At 42.2% G+C, this 22,139-nt stretch overlaps 1 protein-coding gene across 4 annotated transcripts in view; it reads left to right on the top strand.

The window, feature by feature from the left end:
- Positions 1 to 22,139, top strand: part of LOC128426873 (calcium-activated potassium channel subunit alpha-1) — a 69,176-nt gene that overhangs the window by 34,492 nt on the left and 12,545 nt on the right. For 2 of the 4 annotated variants that reach the window (XM_053413925.1, XM_053413928.1), the window contains exons 6-20: positions 2,566 to 2,641; positions 3,749 to 3,824; positions 3,914 to 4,084; positions 5,452 to 5,543; positions 8,589 to 8,699; positions 8,792 to 8,897; positions 9,016 to 9,098; positions 9,563 to 9,632; positions 9,893 to 10,048; positions 10,225 to 10,334; positions 10,795 to 10,863; positions 11,292 to 11,378; positions 11,695 to 11,771; positions 13,432 to 13,608; positions 18,744 to 18,837. In XM_053413925.1, the coding sequence (XP_053269900.1) occupies positions 2,566 to 2,641; positions 3,749 to 3,824; positions 3,914 to 4,084; positions 5,452 to 5,543; positions 8,589 to 8,699; positions 8,792 to 8,897; positions 9,016 to 9,098; positions 9,563 to 9,632; positions 9,893 to 10,048; positions 10,225 to 10,334; positions 10,795 to 10,863; positions 11,292 to 11,378; positions 11,695 to 11,771; positions 13,432 to 13,608; positions 18,744 to 18,837 (1,555 nt within the window). Of the gene's footprint in view, positions 1 to 2,565; positions 2,642 to 3,748; positions 3,825 to 3,913; positions 4,085 to 5,451; positions 5,544 to 5,628; positions 5,721 to 8,588; positions 8,700 to 8,791; positions 8,898 to 9,015; positions 9,099 to 9,562; positions 9,633 to 9,892; positions 10,049 to 10,224; positions 10,335 to 10,794; positions 10,864 to 11,291; positions 11,379 to 11,694; positions 11,772 to 13,431; positions 13,609 to 15,822; positions 15,856 to 18,743; positions 18,838 to 22,139 lie in introns of all 4 variants that reach the window. The other 2 variants (XM_053413927.1, XM_053413926.1) reach the window with 2 other exon arrangements.

Here is a 22,139-nt window from a genome sequence, read left to right as displayed (position 1 = left end):
TGAAATCCTGCTCTGATTGAAAAAAGAAGGAAACAGGCTTTGTTGGGAGATAGACTAGAAGTGAAAAGAATCAATCTGCTGAAAGTGTGAAGCTCATCTCTCGAAGAGGTCTGAGAGGAATCAGAGGATTTATCAGGATCTTTGTTTTGGTCTGGTGTTCTTGCTGCGTTCTCCTCTCTCTTCAGCTGAGGAACCACCAGCTCCTCTGACAGGGCTGATCACACTCGGCTCTACAGTCTGACTGTGACACCGGGACATCTTGATAAGAACAGTTACATAATGTGTTTGTTCCCTGAGCTGATGCTCCGTGACTCCTGCTGTCACAACATGACTCGGAAGAAGTGGTGGCTGCTAGTGTCACCTAGTGGACATAAAGGAGATTGCTTGTCTCACGGTATTATTGTTCATGTAGAGGAGACGTTCAGCTGTGTGGAGAATCTGCATCACTGTCACTTTACCACGTTCATTGCCTTTGTTTTCTGTTGTTTGGGGTCAAACTCATCACAGAGATGCATTTCTAACTTCAAGAAGCATGTCATCAAAAGCAAACTTTAGTATCACTAGTTTAAAAAAAAGGATTTCAAGATTATTACTGGAATATATAATAATATCACATACATGCTTTTTCTATAAATAAATATCGGCTTCTACGTGTTTAGTGCTGCACATTTGGTTTTCATGTCCGATACAATAGCAGTTGTTACATCAGCTGTGATTAATTGAAGGATTATTGCAGAATCACTAAATCCACAGAAAAACCCAACAGTTGCCAAAGCTCCTCATTTTTCCGCACAGGGCTTTGCCGGCCTTTCACATCACTTTGTCTCCTGCTGTAAACACGAGATCACAGACACATGCGCTGTTCTTGTCTAAGATGACAGAATGGAATTTGGTTGGACAGGAGCAGTTGCATGGTTGCAGGGATGAGATGTAGGTTACACTGAGAAGCCAGCTGATGGACAGACTCGTGGTCTGGCCTCTTCTTTTCTCTGGATGAATCCTAAAGGAGCTTACGCTCTAATATCCTGATGGGAAAAGGGTTTGCTATAAGCTCACTGAACGCAGTGGATCGCCATCAAGGTCTGAGGAGAATCGTTTTTTCTCTGTGGAGGAGGATCACATTTGTTTTCTGTTGCATGTGTCAAAGTGGTTGCAGACGCGTAGAGAGTGGGATGTGAAGCAGATTCTGGACTTTACTTTGGAAAATTTGGCGAGAAATTTCTAGCCATGATTCCCACCAAGATGTTGGTGTACAGGGCGCCCGACGGAGGCACACACACTCAGACTGTGATCAACCCGAGGAGGCGGAAGAAGTCGACCGGGGAGCTCTTCCAGAAGGGCTACCGGGTCAGGATGGCCCACGGGCAGGCCAGCGACAAAGAGGACCAGGGCGGCATCTGCCACAGCTTGTGTGCATGCTTCCGTGTAATCTCCTACTGGGGTAAGACCTGCAGGACGTGGGAACCATCGGGGGGGAAATCTCCCCCAAAGCTGAGCGCTGGCACGTCCAGAACTCTTTGGACGCTGTGTGTCAGCTGGAGCAGGTTCAGGTTCAGGATTTGATCCGTATTATGATCCCCAGCTGGCAAGCGCTCACTCGAAATGAAAAAATCTAAACGATTTGGCGAAGCAAAGCATTCCCTAAAAAGATTATTTATATATATATAAATATACTTTATCTGAATGCCTGCCCGTAACATCTTTGATTTGTGTCTCTTGGCACCAGTGTTCCCGAGCAGGGAAATTCATCTGCACGATTAATGCATGTGGGGATGGATTTGACTTGATGGCTCACTCTTGGCCGAGGAGGCTTTTAATTGTTGATGCAGCAGCGACTCTGCAGTGGATACAGCTTTTTATATTCAACCATGAATCAAGTGGCTTTTAAACTACAGTGGGAACTTTCTTTTACCAGGTGCTTTACTGCACTGCACCCAAATACTGAAACACAACAGAGAATGTGTGTTATTCTGCTTGACGGGGCTACTTTTGTAGATGTTGAATTGGACGACAGTGGCAGTGACGTGGTTATAAATTAAAAGTATGAGTTGCTTTAACGTTGGTCGATACAGACCCTCGGGCTCGTGTTGTGGCTGCTGGTTTTATCGCTGTTATTTCGTCCTTGAAGTTTTGGCAACTGGCTCCATTTCCCCCCCTCTCCCTCTCAAATTTAGGATTTAGGATCAAAAAACTGTTTACTCGTTCAATTTGCCCGTGACAGCTTCCACCTGTCTTCACTTTAATCCAGGTTTTCATCTCGTCCACGTTCAGAGTTTTCAATCCGGCAGGAAAGATGCAGGTAGACGCCGGAGGCTCCTGAGATTAAAACAGAGAGAGATTAGAGGAAGAGAGATCCAGGATGCAGAGCTTGTTTTTATTTATTGTTTCTTTTATGATACAGTAACTTATGATCAGTCAGAGTTTAGTTTATTAATCAATATTAAGCTGATAAACATAGAAGAAAGTATGACAGGTACGATGCTCCTCGCTGTTGATGATTATCAGTTTTTTCTTATTAATCATATATGCTAATTTATTTATGGTCTTTTTTTCCCCCTCTCGCAGGCTTGAGATTTTTAAGGGCCTTAAGGTTGATACAGTTCTCAGAGATTTTACAGTTTTTGAATATACTCAAAACGAGGTAAGTGTGTGTATATTTAATCTCACTTTTTCACTCTGGTGTATGCGTGTGTGTCTGTTTGTGACATGCGGTGCATGTGCAGTTGACATAAACATAAACACGTTACAGATTAAGATTAATCTTCATTTGCAATGTTTCGCTTGAGGCTCCATTTATCACAGTAAGAGCGCTTTACTATGATGAGGTAAATATATTTGAGAGCTTTTGCAAGTTTAAAGTTTACTCCTCGTCCTACTGCAGCCGGCTCTGTTATGTGCATGAACAAAAACAGCTCTCCGGTTTGTCTCCTCACTGCTTAGAATTAAATCTTTTTTATTTTTTGCACAGATGTCAGAAAGAGCTTATAGTGCAACAAAATGCTTTAGAATAATCTCTGCGCTCGTTCCCTCGGATGGAGGTGAAAGGCACAAAGTAGAGGAGGACAGAGGTCACACAGGAACGTAGTGTTCTGTGGTAATTACTACAAAGGACCGTGCACATATCTAGACTGAATACACAGCGAGAAAATGAATGTGTGATGTTTTAGTTTCAATATGTTTCGTGAAAAGTAAATGGAAACGTGAGTATGACGCAGGTAGATTCAAGAGGCTGTTCAGGGACATTAATAACAACACAGAGACAAAATGAAAATACATCCTTTTAAAATCAGAAAGCAGAGTTTAAAACCTTTTTCAAGCAAAGTGAATGAGAAGAATAAAGTGGTGAAGAGAGTGAAAGAGGTTAAATAAGTGAAAAGGATCTTTATAAAATCTTTAATTAAAGGAGTAAAATAATACAAATACAATTGACAGAGCTGAAGCGTAAATAGAGCCGCGTGTGACCTTACTAAGTACAACAATAAAAGCATTGCACGATAATCCCATATGTGTCAATTAGGAGGAAATTATGTAAGTGAAGTAGATGTGCTTGTTTTAAAAGATTGTTTTATGTTGCATGTTATTTTGGCCCTTAATGATTTCTGTAAAACGCATATGATCTGTTCTGATGAATCTAAGATTCTCTATAATTCAGTTGAATGACTTGTTTTGACATCTTTGAACGATATGTGAATATCAGGTTTATAACTAAAACCTCAAACCCTGTTGTCCGGCTTCTTTATTTAAATAGCAACTCAATAAAGCTGGTGAACCTGTGTTCAATCTTCATAAGCACATGGCTGACCGCGGCCGGCTTCATTCACTTGGTGAGTTAATGAATCTATTACCTAGCGTGCATCGTTGGGAAAAAGTCAATCAGTTTTGCAGTTGTGTAAATCTCAAACTTCTGTTCCAGGTGGAAAACTCAGGGGATCCTTGGGAAAATTTCCAAAATTCCCAGGCTCTCTCCTACTGGGAATGTGTCTACTTGCTCATGGTCACAATGTCCACTGTGGGATACGGAGATGTTTATGCAAAGACCACCCTCGGCCGCCTGTTCATGGTCTTCTTCATCCTCGGTGGATTGGTAAAAAAAACTCTCATTACCTATTGCTGCTTAAAGTCCTCCAACCAATCACCGCCCTCCGCCGGGTGTTGACTCTCTTTGGGACGATTAGGGGGCCGGGACGCTCTCCACCGGTTGTTTAGGTGTTTTTGTGGCGCACCACCTCACCACAGTATGTTGCATGTCATTATTTTGTGAGTTATGTAAATTATCGCAGCATTTACTCAGGTATATAATGCTGAAGTTTCTTTTTGTCGCACATTCATTTCTGTGATTAACTATGAGGTACTGCGGTTTCAGGTGGCTCCACCCTCCTGCACCCCCCCCCACCCCCCTCCCTCTTTTCCAACAAACACAATGAAACAAGGAGGATTTATCACAGCGCGGCTTTAAGGACGGAACAACATGACTGAATCTAACCCTCAAATATCTAGAGACATCTCTGCAGGATAACGTGATAAATTAATCCAACAGAAAAACATGTTTGTGGGATTTACCACAGATCTGAGGTCACCTGATTGATAAAGGTCATCGAGAGGTCGCCGTGAACTAGATAATCAAGAATTATTCGCACTATTAAATAGAACAGCATGGTGACATATTATACAAAGAGTGTAAAAGTGATATAATTGTATTTCTCTTTGAAAAGCTACAGTGTTATTCACAATCTTAGATGATTGAAAATATCAAGGACACAATTCAAGTCATACTACAAAGTCCAGCTGTGTGGAAGTGGCAAACAAGAAAGATATTAAAGTGGTAGATAAATGTTTGCTATAAACACCTTATATCTTTTTCTTGTAGTTTATTTTCATCATGGGCATCTGCAGTATAATGTAACAGGCTGTAAATGAACTAAAGCAATACTAAAGTTAGTCTGGAAATAGTGAAATATCAACATTTTGAGGTGCTTTTATTTTACACAAAGTATTCGATTGTGAGTTTCAGTTTTAATGTTGTCCGTCCGCTCAGCTGTGCTTTTTGAATCCACCTCACTTGTGTTTGTTGGGCGAAACATGGCACATAAGGCTTCTCTTTGATTTTCTATCATTTCTTTTCTGCCACAGATCAACACACCACTCATCAGCCGTCATTTTTTCCTTTATTCTTCCAATATCCGTAAATATTGGCTTTATAATTTCCTTTTTTTTTCATTTTCACACCTTTTCTGTAAACTGTAAAACAACCTCCGGCTACACAAAGTCAATGACTAATCTGAATGACCTGCAGCTTTCTCCATCTTCCTGTTAACATGTGAATATAAATATTGCTCCAGCACATACACTAGTGTTCCACTTTAGATTTCTTTAAAGCACAAATAAGAAGACCTGCTCTTCTTTGCCTATTTTTTTTTTAGTCTCCTCTTCTGTCTCCTATCTTCTCCTTAGGCCATGTTTGCGAGCTACGTCCCTGAAATCATAGAGTTAATAGGAAACCGAAAGAAATATGGTGGTTCCTATAGTGCGGTTAATGGGAGAAAGTAAGTATTCCAGGAGGCTCTACTGCCTCCACAGCAGTAGAACCTTCTCTGCATGCACTTTTCTTTTTCTTTTTCATGCATGTAGGCCATGTTTGCTCGCTACGTGCCAGAAATTGCCGCTCTCATCCTTAATCGGAAGAAATATGGAGGGAGTTATAACTCGACCAGAGGCAGAAAGTAAGTCCAGCGGAGAAAACGTTGAATGGTGTGGTTGTGTGTGACTCGAGTGGCCCTCTCATAAAGAGGTGACGTACAGTCTGAGATGCATCGATCTCGATTAACACTGAAGTCACACTGTGACTGAAGAACTTGGCCATGATTAATGTGGAATTAGCGTTGTGTATTGCTGCCGCTGTTTTTTGTAAATGTGCAAGGGGCCATCACTGCTCGCCATGAATCAACGTTTGCTTTTACACTGCAAAAAATATTATAATAAGTGATCTTTGTCTGTTATCGAGTCCTGAACGTTTTAATCGTGTGAAACAAGTGAATTTTTTTAGCTATTTGGTTATTTCGACATGTTTTCTGTAAAAAATGAAATTGTGACATTTTCACTGTCATATTTTTTCACTTGTTTTAAAACAGACAAAAATTACTTGATAAGACATATTTTCGGTGTCGTCATATAAATGTACTTTCATTTTAAAAGGTGACACGAAGGATTTTCTCACTGTGATATTAGGTATCTGTACTACTTGAAATACTATATAATATAAATATACAATACTTTTGTTGATCTGTGTTGAAAATTTGAATGATTAAACCACAGCTGAAACTGAGGCCTCAGTGTCTAACTATCAATGAACATGATCATTTTAAACTTAAAAATTATTAAACAAAAGTTTAGGTTCACCTAACAAATGATAAACTATGATATTTGTTGCTATGCTTACATCCAGGGTTTCTACTCTGAGCACTGATGTGCAGCAGCCGTTAAACCTTGAAACACAACTGTGAACGTGTGGTTTAAGAGACAGAAAGTGACAGTGACTCACTGAGAGAGAATCCTTCGTGTTTGATTGTGGTGATGGTCTGTACTCATCTGTGTCTGTTTAGTTTAGGGTTCGTAAATCTAGTGTCTGCATCACGCGCACGATCAATAATCTCAATGCAACCATCCACATCTGAATTTGTGAATCACAAAGGATGCATAATTAATGCACCAAAATAAGGTATAACTTATAAAAGATATAATACAAATGTATATAAATAAAAAAGCTGATAAAATAGTTATGACAAAACGTGCTCTGTGAATTTTTCTATATATATTCACAGAACCACAATGATGATTTCCCTGTTATGGGTCAACAAACACACAAAGTATTCTGAGTTAAATCAGTTTGTGTACCTCAGTTTTTTGAAGGGTAATAGTAATAAAAGATAAATAATAGTAATTATGTAAGGGTTTAGAATTCACATCAGGGGTTAATTTGTGATAAAATAATCAGCCTTCAAGACGGCAATTAATCATGATAAAATAAGAATTAAATAATGATCTTCATAAACTCATATAAAGTGTATATGAGTCAAATAAATGATGACACTCGACACTACATTGTCACTGCTTGCTTCATGCTGATTCTTTTAAATATTCAGTTTTTCTCTGCTGGAAAAACTTATTTTTTTCTTTTCATGCTTTGCTTCTGAACATTCCTGGCCTTTGTCTTCAGTCTGACCTACACCCATAGGACTTAATCAAAAAATATTTTAAAGGAATAGATGGACACTTTAAGAAATACACGTATTCACTTTCTCACTCTCAAGTACAGAGCTGGAGCCAGGAGCCAGTTTTCTCAGCATGGTGGAAACTTTTTATATGTGATGTTTTCTTCATATTATTACATTGAAGAAGAAAAACAGACATAGGTGTGTTGGGTCTATTTGTGTACATAGCGCCCCCTGCTGAGCGACGTTAACTCCCTCCTGGCTCCAGCGCCCCACTTAACGTACAGACACGAGAGTGACGTCGATCTTCTCGGCAAGAAAGCAAATAATTGTATTTCCCAAAATGTCAAACTATTCCTTTAACGTGTCAGTGACATGTGAACTCGTGTCCCGAGCTCTGAAGCTGTTTTCTGAACAGATGCCTCCAAACAAAACACGGCTTATTGTAGCACGCTCTTGTTACTTGTGATTGTTTAGTTAGTCCTGAAGAAATCAGACATTCAGTAGGAAACATTGTCAAATCTGCTTCTTTTGTTGTTGTTTTTAAAAAGTCCTTCTTGTCCATTTTATTTCCACCAGAGGGAAGTTGAAAGAAATTTACACATTCTGAAGAAGCAGTTCTCCATTTGGCTCCTATTCAATTATCAAAGCTAAATATTTGTTTTTCTACTTTAGCCATTTTTTACAACTAGACTGAATTATTAGCCAAATTGTTTCTATTTCCCTGTCTCTTCTTCCTGATGTCTTTACCTGTTGTCATTTATCATTTGTTTTTGGAAATTAGAGAAACAAGAGCTGCAAAATGAAAACTGATTCTGATGCATTTATTGTAGATTAAAGCCATGAAGACACAGTGAGGCCTCCAGCCACGATGCATTTCACCCACACCCAACGTTTACCTGAGTAAACGCCTGAAATCCACTATTAAACAATAAAGATATACTATTGATAATAAAAATAAATGAATCTAAAATGTGTTCCTAAAGGATCTGCGATACGTGTTTATGAAGATACACTGTGTGCTGCTTTCATAATCTCCATCTGAGTAAACTCTGATCCTTTATAATCTGACACTGAAATCCACGCTGCTCTCTGACCCCGTCCCTCAACCGCCCGCTGGTCACAGCAGGAACACGAAACGTCCTCGTCCTGTTTCACCGTTTTTAATCATTTCTCCCTCACAGAATTCAAATCAATCACCTGAACACAATAGTGCAGATTATTTTTCATTCCCGTCACGTCCCCTTCCTGTCAGGGTTACCTTGTTTGTTTGTTTTTATTCCAGGACAAAGACGAAAAAAGGTTTTCTGTGTTTGTTTGTCGCCCTTTTTTTTTCATTCCACCTTGAGCTTCATTGTTGTTCTGCACCTCGTTTTCCAGGCACATCGTGGTCTGTGGTCATATAACACTGGAGAGTGTGTCCAACTTTCTAAAAGACTTCCTACACAAGGACAGGGATGATGTCAATGTAGAAATTGTTTTTCTTCATAAGTGAGTAGAAAAACAGCAAACATCCCATATTTAGCAGATCGGAAACAGCAGTTCTCCTCCAGGTTAAGACTCTCTCTCTTTTTGTCGCTCAGTATCTCCCCTAATCTTGAGCTGGAAGCCTTGTTCAAGCGACACTTCACCCAAGTGGAGTTTTACCAAGGGTCGGTCCTGAACCCACACGACCTGGCCAGAGTGAAGGTAACGCAGCTCCGAGGAGAAACTCCACCGTTGTGGTGCCTCTAAATTGCACAACACTGTTGTTTGTATTGATTTGTGTTACTCATTGTGTTTCCTGTGTTGTGATTTTTGTTTTTAGATCGAATCTGCTGACGCCTGTTTGATCTTAGCCAACAAATACTGCGCTGACCCCGATGCTGAGGATGCGTCCAACATCATGAGGTAAAACCACAGGGGCTTCCTCAACAGTGATGTTTTACTCTTGTTTTGTTTTGTTTGCTTTTCGCCCTGAGGCCAATTCTGTTCAAACGTGTGGAAGCTTTTGCAAAAATAAAATGGTTTTCTAAGCAGAGGGAGTGAAATTGGCAGAACTCCCTGATTGCAAAAAAACAGATGAGGAAACTGAGTTTCTACGGAACCCCTGAAGGGTCAGGGAGAGGATTATTGTGAGGATTACCTTCCCTTGTAATATGCCACAGACTGTCAGAGTAATAATTCTGACCTAGTGCGTTCCTCTGTGGCCACAGTTTACCATCTCCCCACCTCCACTGCCTAAAGCACAAATTTTAAATGATCTTGAACTGTTACTTCAACTTGTGTTTATGAATGACACGATTAAAAAGAAGAGGAAAAAGTAGAGAATTGACGTTGGAAAACTGGTTCTGAGTTTGTTGCGTCTCTTCCAGGGTTATCTCCATCAAGAACTACCATCCAAAGATCAGAATAATCACTCAGATGTTGCAGTACCACAATAAGGTTGGTACAGTCCGTTATTTCTACTTAAATCATCTTTAAAGATCATTCATTCTAAGTTTGTTATTGCTGTATTTTTATAATAGAAAGCTTTATTGTCATTGTACAGGATACAATGAGATTAACAGTGCTCCTGAAGTTTAGTCTAGTTTAGTGTATAAAAGTTAGATTTTTAACATCTTAGAAACCATGTTAGGAAAAGCTTAATAAGAGTTAACAGTTTCATTTTTCATTTTTCCTGTTTCACCCTCTGCTCCTCTTAGGCCCACCTGCTGAACATCCCCAGCTGGACCTGGAAGGAGGGCGACGACGCCATTTGCCTCGCTGAGCTCAAACTGGGCTTCATCGCCCAGAGCTGCCTGGCTCAAGGGCTCTCCACCATGCTGGCCAACCTGTTCTCCATGAGGTCCTTCATCAAGGTAGCTGCAGCTGCATCCGTCTGTGTTCACATTTGTGTTTACATTAGAATGGGCTGAGTAGAAACTAATGATTATCCCGGATGAGGCCTCCAGCATCTGGTGAGTGGGTGGAGATGAATGACAATTTGCTTCTAGTATTTGTTGTAACGACACAATTCTTCTAATCTCTGTCCCAGATCGAGGAGGACACGTGGCAGAAGTATTACCTGGAGGGCGTGGCTAATGAGATGTACACTGAGTACCTGTCCAGTGCCTTCGTGGGCTTGTCTTTCCCTGTTATTTGCGAGTAAGTGCACAGAAACATCTAATTTTGGTTTTTGTGTTTCCCAGATGCAACAAATTTGAAGTCTTTTAAGTCTTTTTAGTAACTTCAATGTTTGAAATGAAGAGTTAGAACTGAGAAAGTGAAGCATTCAGCTGTGTGAAAGACATAAGATAATGATTTCATTTTCTTTAAATGATTAAAATAATTTTCTAGATGTAAGTTAAGCCTCCCTTGAATTTTTTCGATTTTATTTTACTTGACTATTTTCTCAGTGTTCTTGACAAAGCATATTTATACATAAAATTACAAATTAGGTGATTCATATTTTACACTATTGGATTTCTAGAAGTTAAGTTGATTAAAAAAAAACACATCACCAAGGAGAAGACTAATATTTAGCCTCAGAATTAGGAATCAGGTGATCTTCTGAAAGTACAGAGTGTTCAGCTGCAGGTGTAACTGTTGTTGTTCTCTTTTGCAGACTCTGCTACGTGAAGCTGAAGCTGCTGCTGATCGCTATCGAGTACAAGTCTGACATAAGAGAAAGCAGGTGAGTGCAGATGCTCACAGTGGATCCTTGTCATTACATTTCACGGATGCAGAAACGTGGATACACAGGTGTGTTTGCCGTCCGTATTTACTCTCAGTGATGAACCGGCGTCTCTCTGTTTGACCGCAAACACAGGGCTCTTTACCGACGGGGCTAAATTGGTGTGTAAATTGGTTTGTTCACAAACATCACTGGTCTTTACGACTCCGTCCTGACGAATGAATGGAGGAGATTGGCCGTTGGTTTCTTTAAACACACACCAGGGTTTGTTTGAACGCACCGATGCTCATTTGACTCCGTCTGAAGTGTCACAGCCTTCATCGACTTCATTTAATAAACAGAGACCGACCTGCCAGATGAGTGAGAACCAATCACTGCAGACTCAGTAACTTCCCACTCTGACGTGTTTGATCTGTGAATCCTCGCAGCACTCTGATCAACCCTGGGAACCACGTGAAAATGCAGGAGGGAACCTTGGGCTTCTTCATCGCCAGCGATGCCAAAGAAGTAAAGAGGTAACGGACAATTCAAATGTGTGTTAGTTTAGGATTAGAGACTCATGCCCTCACTGCATGAACACTTGATGTAACAAAATATAATTTAACCTCACTGGGCTTCCATAGAACGGCTTAACAAGCATTTCCCCTCACATAGCCTACTGACAAATGCCTGAATCTTGCCTGACTCCTTTTTTAATTATTAATAATAATAAGTGAATAAAATAAGCATAATTCAATTTAGAATAAATGTAATTGAAAAAATGAACACTTAATTCCCCTGCTTCTGAGCCATGTGGAGTTTTCTCACAGGGTTTCTTGTTTTCCTCCTCAGGGCGTTGTTTTACTGTAAATCCTGCCACGACGACATATCTGATCCCAAAAGAATAAAGAAATGTGGATGCAAGAAATGTAAGTGACCTCATATCAACACATTAAGACTGTTTGACTTCATCTACATTCATTCACAGAGCATTTGTAAGTTTTGTGCATGAAGGAAGGTCACAGGGTCAACGAAGAGGGTCAGTCTGAGTTTCCCTCACAAGAACAAAAAAAATAGATTTATATTTATCTATATGACATAAATACTTTAAATATTAAAGGGTCAGTTCACCCAAATTACAAAACACAGCTTAACAGTTTAATCTATTCCTGTTAATGGTTTTGGTTTTACTTGCTGAAGTTTAGAAATATAACTCTGAGATTTGGGTAAATTGACTATTTATTTTTTTACTCCACCACTTTTAATTTACAATCTCGACAATTTCAGTTGATTATCTTGCGTTTATGACATATTCTCTTTTCCAAGTTATTCCCATTTATTCAACAGACACAGATAAGTGAAAACTGACATGTGAATTCAGTCTTAATGTAAATATGTTGTATGTTGTGTGCTATGTTTTCTGTTGTTTTATAATGTGTGTCTGTGCTGTTACAGTTCACTGAATGTTCTAATGTGAGCAGGCGTTCACAGAGCCCGTGACCTGGTACCTGGATGGATCGTGTGTCTGTAGACATCAAAACCCATTGTGTTTCATTTCCTTGTTCTGTCTCTTCTCCTACAGTGTGTTTCATCTTAACCTTTACAGCTAATAATTAATCTTTAACATTTGATGCATTCTTTTCCTGCTGCTTGGGAATTTGCCCACTTAAAAAAAACAAAAACGTCACCTTATAGTGATATATTGTGAGTAATGCGGATTGATTCCTCTGAAATCAAAGCCTGAGTGTGTACTGTAAATGTTGCATGTATAACGGTTGATGCTGCCTGGTCCCCTGGTTGTCATGTGCACATCTTTCAATTTGACAAAAAAAACGTTCGTCTAAATTAAGCAATTTTGGGAAAAGACCAAAAGGAGTTGAGTGTAAATTACCTACATAACCATTTCTCCTCTTATTTGGAAAATGCTATAAGAAATAGTTAGTACTACCCCCGATCACCACCAGGTGTCACCGTAATCCTTCGACAAACACAACATCCTTGCATGAGGAGCACAGCTGGAAAGGCCCTACATCTGAGATCAAGGATATTTTTGGAACAAATAGCAGTAGTGTAGGATACTGGTTACATGATGTCAGATTAATGGTTTCACACAGTGTCACACGAGTGTTTGAACTGGTTTTAGTTTTCTTGAGATTCATCTAGAAGCCCAGAGAGCTAGTTTTTTATAAGAGACACTGGAAGAAGAGAAAGAGTCATAGTATCAAATACAGCACATGAACCCATTATGGAGTATAAGAAAGCATTCAGGGCCATGTTCAGCTGAGGTGAGGAAATGTTAGGAGTTCTTTTCCTGTTGAAGACATTAACGACCCAAACCCAACCCTCAGATGTCTACCCCAAAAACCTCATGACCTTTGACCTCGTGATATTTCCCACGCTTGTCCCAGAAATTACCCAAATTCCCAATCTGACATTTTCCCGCCGTCAAAGTCAAAGTGAACCTTGTGCATCCCAGCAGCAGCAGCAGCCGTCCTCTGTGCCCTGTCCCTCCTTTGTCCACTTCTCTCCAGAACGACCCTCGACGTTAACCTGCTCTCCCTCTCCTCTTGTCTGAACCCCTGACTGTAGCCAAGATGGCCGCCTACAAGAAAATAAGACTGGCATGCTGTTTTGATTGCGGGCGCTCAGCAGAGCGGGGCTGCTCGTGCATGCCGGTTAATGTGCGTTGTAACGTGGACTCCTCTCAACACGACATCCCACTCTCTGCTGTCTCTGTTAATGATTGCTCAACCGCATTACGTGCCTGTAAGTTGTCGCCATTGACATGTGCCCTTTAGTGTTGTGCAACATGCACTGTGTTAACCGTGCACCGTGTCTGCAGCTCTGTGCGCTGTCTGGCTCTCGCAGCCGTGTCGTCACTGTCATGGGTGTAGTTGTTGCTTCAGCTTCTTCACTGTTTGTCCGTCAGCTGGTGCTCCTGGTCCTGTGCCGTGCTCTGGGAGGTGACTGGAAGCTGTGGTGAGGCATGCTGGGTGACTGCTCCGCTGGTGCTTTTCAGAGAATGTGAATTCAAACTGACCTTTAGCTCAAATTGGGTCAACAACAATTTAGCAGTGTGAAAATTCCAGTGATCTCATCAACATTATTAGCTTTTAAAGCTGAAGCGCTAAAGCAATGCAAAGCTGTGCGTTATAACGTTATAATGACGTCACTGGAGAGTAATAAAGATAAAGAAACGTTTGCTCTCTGTGCGCCTCCAGAGACGGGTGAACATGATTGGATTTAAGATATTTGTATGTGTAAACGCTACTGACACTCAATTAATTAAAATAGAAGTCTAAAGAGCACCTGAGGGGATTTTGTGAGGATATCTCTAGATATTGAGGTTAGTATACTGTTTATATTAAATTAGGATCAAACGCTTGAACAACCACTGACTCTAAAATCTCTAAAAACAGAAAAATGCAGCCAGTTCACAAACCAGTGTCACAATCTGCGCCACAGGCTAAACTGTGGGTTCTCTAGTCTTATGATTTTGTTTGAGTTGTACAACAGAATTTCAAGAACAGAGTAGATCTGGATTAAATAAGAGGAATAAGGGACAACAGAAAAGTGCTGGATCATATTGGAATTGGCTGAATGGAGATTCCTCCTTAATTCAAGTGCGATTGCCCTTTCAAGCCGGAGGCCGTGTTGAGTTGCACTGATATATTGCAGGAGGCATGAAGAATGTGTCTGCATCTGCACGGCGTTAATACAATTTGCTGGAAACATTGTAGTCTGTCACACAGTTTTAGCGAAAGCCTCTTGATCAAGGGCCGTGTTGTGTATAGTCGAGCATCTCTGGGCGTTTCCACCCCTCCACATGTCTTCCAGGGTTGTGTGCTGTGAGCGTCGCCCCGGCCAGCTGAGCTGGAGCCGAGCTCCGGAGCTGCTGTCGACACAGTGCGGCAGACGCACCGAGCGGGGCCTTATGCGGCCTGACATGGAAATTATGTTTGCATTTTCATTTTTGGAGTGCTACCGGTTGTCATGAAACTCAGCCTGACAGTTCCTAACCACCAGGCAGCCGAGTGCCCCCGCCCCTCTCCTCCTCCCTGGTTGTGGGACAGATGCTAGCCTGTTAGTCCTGTGACTCTGTTCGCGCCCTCCGATTGCAGGCGACAGATGCCAGGACCAGCAAGGTCCCTGTTTGAACATCGCTGTCACTGTCCTGCCTTAAGCTCAATGCGTGACCTTTATTGTGAGCAAGGGGTTGAAATAAAGTACTAATGAGCATGTGTGCGACTCACGGCTGCCCAAAAAAAAAAGTGACTCACAGAAAAGTTCCATGCATCCGTGCAGGTTGTGTCAAGCAGTGCTGAGGAAAGGGAAACAGCTTTCAGGAAAAAAGGAGGAGAGAATAAACACGATGCTATGAACTCCAAAACGAGAACACGCACAGTTTTGTCACATGTTGCGAGTTACTGACTGTTAACGTTTCAAAAGAAATCAAGACAACCAGGATAAAAACTAAATTTGTAGATAGGTGAATAACCTTTTTTTAGACTATATTTCAAAGTGTGCTCTGTATGGATCTGCTTCACATTGAAATATAGTCATTTAATGCTGCTGAAACATCAGGTACTATATATTTAACCAGTTTTTATTAATTTTTGACATTTTATTTTTGTAATTTAGACAATAATCAGTTTTATCATTGAAATAACTCATTGAATAATTTAGCTCTGATTTAACCTTCCCATCTGAACTCGGAATCGGTGCCCACTTCAGTGCCTCCAATGTGATTTCTCATATTTCACTGGTGACAACGTACAAACACGTTTTGACCCCGTTACTGAAAAACCCTTTTCCAAACTGACGCTTGTTTTTCTTTGTCGTTGTTTTGGTCCATGTTGTTTTTCTTTGAAGGTGCCTCACAGAGAAATCCCTCCAGCTCCCCAGTTGTCCTTTATAATTTGCTTTCATTGCGACCTGATCTTCTCTGTAACCTCTCATCTGTCTCTGCATTCTTCTCAGCTAAAAATAGCTACAATGGATATATCAAATCAAGTAAGTTTTGATTTCCATTCTCTCGTTTGGCCGTTTGTTCTTTTACCCTTCCACTTGCCGTCGCCCCCCCCGCCTCTGACCTGCTGTGTGTGGCTGTTGTGTCCGTCGCCCTGTCATCATCCATCCTTTGTATTTCTCATGCATCAGGAAGTTGTGTCGTGTGCGTGGTTGGTTCTCGGTTACAGCTCAGCAGTAGATGGTGCTGCCGCTTCACCGTGAGGGCGGATGAATTAAATCTAAAACCATTCAAACCATGATTCAGAACAGGTTTATTTTTAGAAAACAGGCATCAAATAAGGGTTGAGGGGTTAGTGTGATATTTTGTCAGCTCAGGAGTGTGAACCTCGTGGCTCAGGTTCTCAGATGAAAACAGAGATGCCACCCTGGTATTGTCCTGCAGAGCCGCTGTGCATGTTTGACATGGGGCAGATGAACAGTGCAGGTCTGGAGGAGGACGGATAATCTGCTCGACAGCTGACTGTTGAAATAATCATCTCTATTCTTCAGTTTAGCTCCCAGCCATTGTTTTCTTCTTGGAGTGAGGGGACCATGTTGTTCTGCCTCCTTCTATCAATTCATCATGTTATCTTCACCAGGTTTGCCTCCATTATAACACCACTGCAGTGCGCGAGCTTTTATATCTCAAATAGGGAAGAGGACAGTGAATTCATTGGTCCCTCATCAGGCTGGACTGCACACAGCAGCTCGTGGTGGTTAACTCACACTGTCACCTCCTTGTTCTTATGGCATAACAAACGCCGGAACACCTGAAAGCATACTTATTAATTCATGCTTATTATAAATATCAAAGTAAATGTCAAATCCAAAATTTCATTGGTGGCTAGAGCAAGTGGTTAAGTGGTGTTTAATAAAAATGAGGTTTTTTAATTATTCAGCTATTAGCATTATTGTGCCAGAAAGAATTACCCCCCAAAACCTGTGATTGTGCTTTAATTATGATAAGAGTCACAAGATGTTTTATTAACATGCATACTGCAGGTCTTATTGAAGTCAGTTCCAATCAGATCTTGTCTCGTGCTCAACGTGAGGAATTAGAACACCAGTTCACGCAAATCACAAAGCAACGTCTTCCACTTTCCGTTTTTTTTCTTTTCCAAAACAATTCTCTAGTTACTGTTACTGTTAAAATCTAATGTTTCAGAGTTGTAAGCACCACAAATTAAATTTTATTCACCTCCATTATACTGGGATGGAGGGAGAAAGTTTAAAACCATGACGCATTAAAACCAAAGCTGTCAACATGGCTGGATACCACCAGGGCTTTGTGGTTTGAGCCTAATAAACCTTTTTAAAAACCAAACAACCTATTAAGTTGAATTGTGCAGCTGCTGATATTGACTCCTCTTCATTTAGCAGTAAAAGATGGCCCCCTTATCCAAAACAAGTCGGCTAAACTGGTCAACAACTCAGAGGAGGCCTGTAGGGGGCCCCGTACCGGAGCCGCTGCCGTATCGGTCCCTCTGGTTAACAACCGCAAGGGAAGCCTGCTGCCCCCCGCCGAGCCCCCCGCTCTGAGGCTGAGCTTCGCGGGCTGCGGTGACCTGGGCCAGGTGGGCCGGCGACCCAGGGCGGCGGAGGAGGCCATCCGGCTGCAGCGGGCCCGCAGCCTGCCGGTGAAATACAGATACCACCCCGGTCACTCCGATAACGGCGCACTCAGTCACAGGCACCGTAAGGGCTAGCTCCGCCACCCCCCTCCACCCTTCTGCCCCCCCTCGGCGTGTTTGCCAGGCCTGCGCTCGAACAACGGCACAACCAGGCATGTGCTCGCCAGGCTGGAGTGGTTGCATGTGTAGCATTCCTTACTAATGACCCAGTGTGTGCAGCTGTCAGCTGTGAAACATTAAATATTGAACAGGCCGAGCAAGATGTGAAGGGCCAGTGTGTTGGAGCGTCCCCCCCCCCCGCCCTGTACTCCAACATGCTCCATTATGGTGTCACTGTCACAGATGTTAACAGCGCTCGAAGTCCTGTGTTCATCTGCAGAGGAGCATGATCTTTAAGACTATTCATTTGCTCTAATGAAAGCTCCTTTGGTTTTAAAACCACTTGACAGCTTGATGACGATCAGAAGACACTCGAGTGTGTTTTGTCCGTGACCTGTAACAAACTACTCTCAGTGCAAATGATAGCTGTTAAAACGCTATTAGCAAACATCACTTTTCTCGCCGCTTGTGTTGATTTTTGCCGTCGACGACCGACTGAGCAGATTTGTGTTTTTTCCTCGACTCTGATATTAGCTTGTGAAAATATTTGCCTGATTATTTAACTCCAGGGTAAAACGTGTAATCCGTTTCCTGTGAAGAGCTCGGTGCCGCTCTGTGTGGTGATGAAGACGATGTCCGAGGGGCATCTCGGCTGTACATAAATCACTCTGGCACCAGGACCAAACTAATTATATGAGCCGAGGGCGTCAACTCCCTAAAATGAGGAAAGACCAGGAATCCAGACTGGATATCTGCAGGTTATTATTTAAATTAAATGAGACTGTGATTGATTAGCATGGCCGATGTAGAAATCTATCTGAATCTAGTTCTAAAGAAAGTTGTTCTAACCAGGGATCTAAAAAGTTGAGGTACTGAATTATCTGAATCATATGTAGACTACAGAAACTCTCTAGATTAGCAGATTAGGCTCCGGCATGATGGTTGAAGGCGGCACAATTGCATGTTTGCATCCTCACACACAACCACGCAAATGTTGTTCCATCCTGTTCACCCGGACTCACTTCCCACTCGTGTTTGTGTTATCTCTTTGAATTCACTAAACTCAAGCCGTCCTGTGTTGCCCCTTTGTGCTGTCATGACATGTGGATTGTGCGTTTCCTCTGATAATTCCCTCCCTCACGCCGATGCCTTTCGTTGCAGTCGAAGAGGACCAGCAGTCGGCGCTGTCGCCCAAAAAGAAGCAACGTAATGGAGGCATGAGGAATTCTCCCAACTCCTCGCCGAAGATCATGAGGTAAGATATCACCGATGACGTGTCTGCTGCACCTGGGTGTATGTGTTTCTCATGCACAGTATATTCATGTTCTCTAATATTCACAATTTCGTATGAACCGAAATCGAGTGCTGCCATTTTGTTATTTGGAGCCAGATAATGTGCAGGACTGATCGTGGTGTGCAGTCGTGGTATCAAGGTCCCACACATGCTATCGCTCGGCCATTAGCAAGTCAGTCCCAGCTGTCAATGTCCTTCTTATATAATCAGATAGCTTGGTCCTCTAACACTAACATGGATACTGCAGCCAGCCACCAGGGGGGGCATCAAAAGGATTTGGCTTCACTTTTGTGGAACAGTTCTGTCATCTGCCTTTACATACAGTCTATGTTATCACCTTACAAAGCAGTGATAATAAAAAGTTGCTGATGTATAGTAGACAGAGCTGCTCAATGTGTCACAGTGTGGCATTAGTTGCTGTGCAGGTTGTGTACGGTTGTAGAACAGTAAAGTTGTGAGTCATAAAATCCAGGAAATGAGTTCAAAGATGATACAAAATGCTGCCTGAGTCTGGTGATGATTCTTTATGGGCTCGTACTTAAGAGCAGCCCAGTTCCCACTCTGCATAATGATCTGATACCTTCTTAATAAAGAAATATTGATTTGTGAATCATTAAGGAGCCTTTTATAAACAGTTTTTTACTAAAAATCTACTATAATTTGACATATATTTTTTGAATTCTCTGAACATTTTTATCAGGGTCTAAACCGTCCTGTAAATACAAAATGGAAAACATGTTAGAAAAATTTCCAGTGCCCCTGTTTCCATGGAAAACCTGTCAGACTGGCGGAGGGGCTCCAAGCCACGAGGTTTCATGTGACACCCGCAGACTGCAGCTCTTAAACCGGCCTGGCACTAATGACAGCCAGGCAGCCAGAGGAGCTCTAAAGGAGAGATAGCCCGAGGCCATTCATCTATTGTTGGATCCCTCCGAGCGCTTTGCAGCACGTAAGGCCACAGATGATCTGTATCATCGCAATGAAAGGTGAATTCAAATGCTACCTTGCTTTTATCTTGTCCTGTACAATTAAACCTGCGCTTATTGATTTTGACTGGCGATAACGATGTTATTCAGGCAGAGGCCATTAGACGGATGATAATAGTAGTAGTCACTGTCGTTACGTGCCATGTTGTGAAGACGGCAGGCGACAGGGAAGTCGGGGAACGTGACGTAAAAGCCAACAAAGTGGAATCACATGGATGAAATTGAATAAAAACTTGATTTTGTATTCCCATTGCTAATTTGCTATTTATTTGGCTTTTGGAAAATGAATCCACAGATGTCTGGGTTGTTTAATACCATGAGATACGATACAGATCAACAACGGTAGCTACTGAAATGACTTCATATTAAATCTAACAGGAGTGTTTATGTGCATAATTCAGCATTTTTTCCCTTTTGATCCTCGGCCTCTGTTTGTTCAGGTGGGCGTTTGCTCTTGTTTGATCCGGTTCAGAATGGTGTCAAAGTTGAATCGCTCCGGGTCGTTTCCAAACTCCCGGGAGTTCGATACCCCGGCTTCTCCAGCGCTATCGCCACCAGCGTTATATATCAGCCCGGGCGAACCAATCCATCTACTCACCATGCTAATTCACCGAACGATACAGGTGGACGTGTTGTTCCGTGCTTCCTCCTCGCCGGAGAGGGATTCTCTGCGGTAGCCTCGGGGATACTTCATTGCAACAAGCAGAGGAAAAAACATCTGGGTGTATTCTGTATCAAATGTGTTTTTACAGGACCCGCGGCCTCCAGGCCTTTGTAAATAAGTAATGATCAACAGATTGGCTGTGGGTTTTGAAGATCAAGCCTTTGTCAGTTTACATGTAGGGAAGGGTTTTCAGACTCTGCCGGCTCTGGTTACACTGAGCCGGCGCGGTGATGCTGAAATAGAAACAAATCTACATATTCTGCACGTCTACTTTATGTCTCTCTCTCCGGTGTCATCACGCTCCTCTTCCGGAAGACTCCTGGCCTTGTGTTTTGCGGTTGAGATGTGTCATTTAGCGACTAAGGCATTATGGCGCTGAGCATTTCGAACGGATGACAGTCACCTCGCCTCTGCTCCGTGCAAATGAAACAAGCCGCACAAAAGAATCAAGTGTTCAGCCGCGGAAGCCGAACCCGTCTCCCGTCTCCACACATATCAGGGAACTAACACGCCCCGTCTGGAACTTAGTGACGACAACTCCACTGAAATTAACACCATTTCCACAGGCTCCTTGATGGGTCATAAGACACATCTAATTGTGGGATGTCACAACACGTTTCGTCACATCGGGCCGCAACTGTGACACACACACGTCACGTCTGCGGCGGCACCGCTGAGGCAATCGGCGGTGCAGGGTAGTGACAGGCCGTCGTGGCTGACAGTGAGCGATAGCTATCCTGGCAGAGCGCCGCCTCACCAGTCATCTCCACAAGGACAAACCGAAGTGACAGCGGCTCCACTGAGTGAGCGCTGAAACATTTGACTTCTGATGAAATATTTAGCTGAGGTGTAAAACCACTAAATGCGTTCGGTCTTGCATCTTAGATTCAAGAAGAGCTGGATGATATAGAACACAACCAGGAGAGTTATGGAGGATTTACGTCAGGCTGAGGTAATGGATTAGTCTGTTGACAGGAAATGAATCAACGTCCTGATTCGTTAAACAGGAAACCTGAACATTTGTTGGATCTAAGCTTTTTCAAAACGAGGATCTTATTTAGTTTTTAAAGATCATCGTAAATAAAAAAAACTGTTGAGGTCACATGTCATTTGAAGACTTATTATTATGATTATTCATTTGACAGTAGAGTGAAGGAGAGACAGGAAGGGAGTCACAGGGACCAACAGCTCAAGGCGAAGGAGCCCATGTGCTCGGCCCACTAACCTCTCCACCACCGGGTCGCCCTGTAAATTAAAAATGTTGATACTTTCTGACATTTTATAGATCAACTATGCCTCTTATCCTTGAATGAGTGTGAGCTGGAGTCAAACCCCCAGCTGGCGTAGGGCGAGAGTCGGGACACACCCTGGACAGGTCGGCAGTCCAGTGCTAGGCCAACATTTAAAGACTCTCACATTCACATGTATGACCCATTCACAGTCTCCAGTTGACCTAACCCCCATCTGCATGTCTCTGGACTGTGGGAGGAAGCTAGAGAAAACCTACGCAGAGGCGACAGTGCTAACCGCTGTACCACTGTGCTAACACCAGTTGTAATATAACAATCCCACTACTTGAGGATGTTAATGAAGCAATATACAGAAAAATAGTT

Source organism: Pleuronectes platessa, chromosome 21 (assembly GCF_947347685.1).
Source record: "Pleuronectes platessa chromosome 21, fPlePla1.1, whole genome shotgun sequence".
NCBI lineage: Eukaryota > Metazoa > Chordata > Actinopteri > Pleuronectiformes > Pleuronectidae > Pleuronectes > Pleuronectes platessa.
This window is presented reverse-complemented; position numbering and strand designations above follow the sequence as displayed.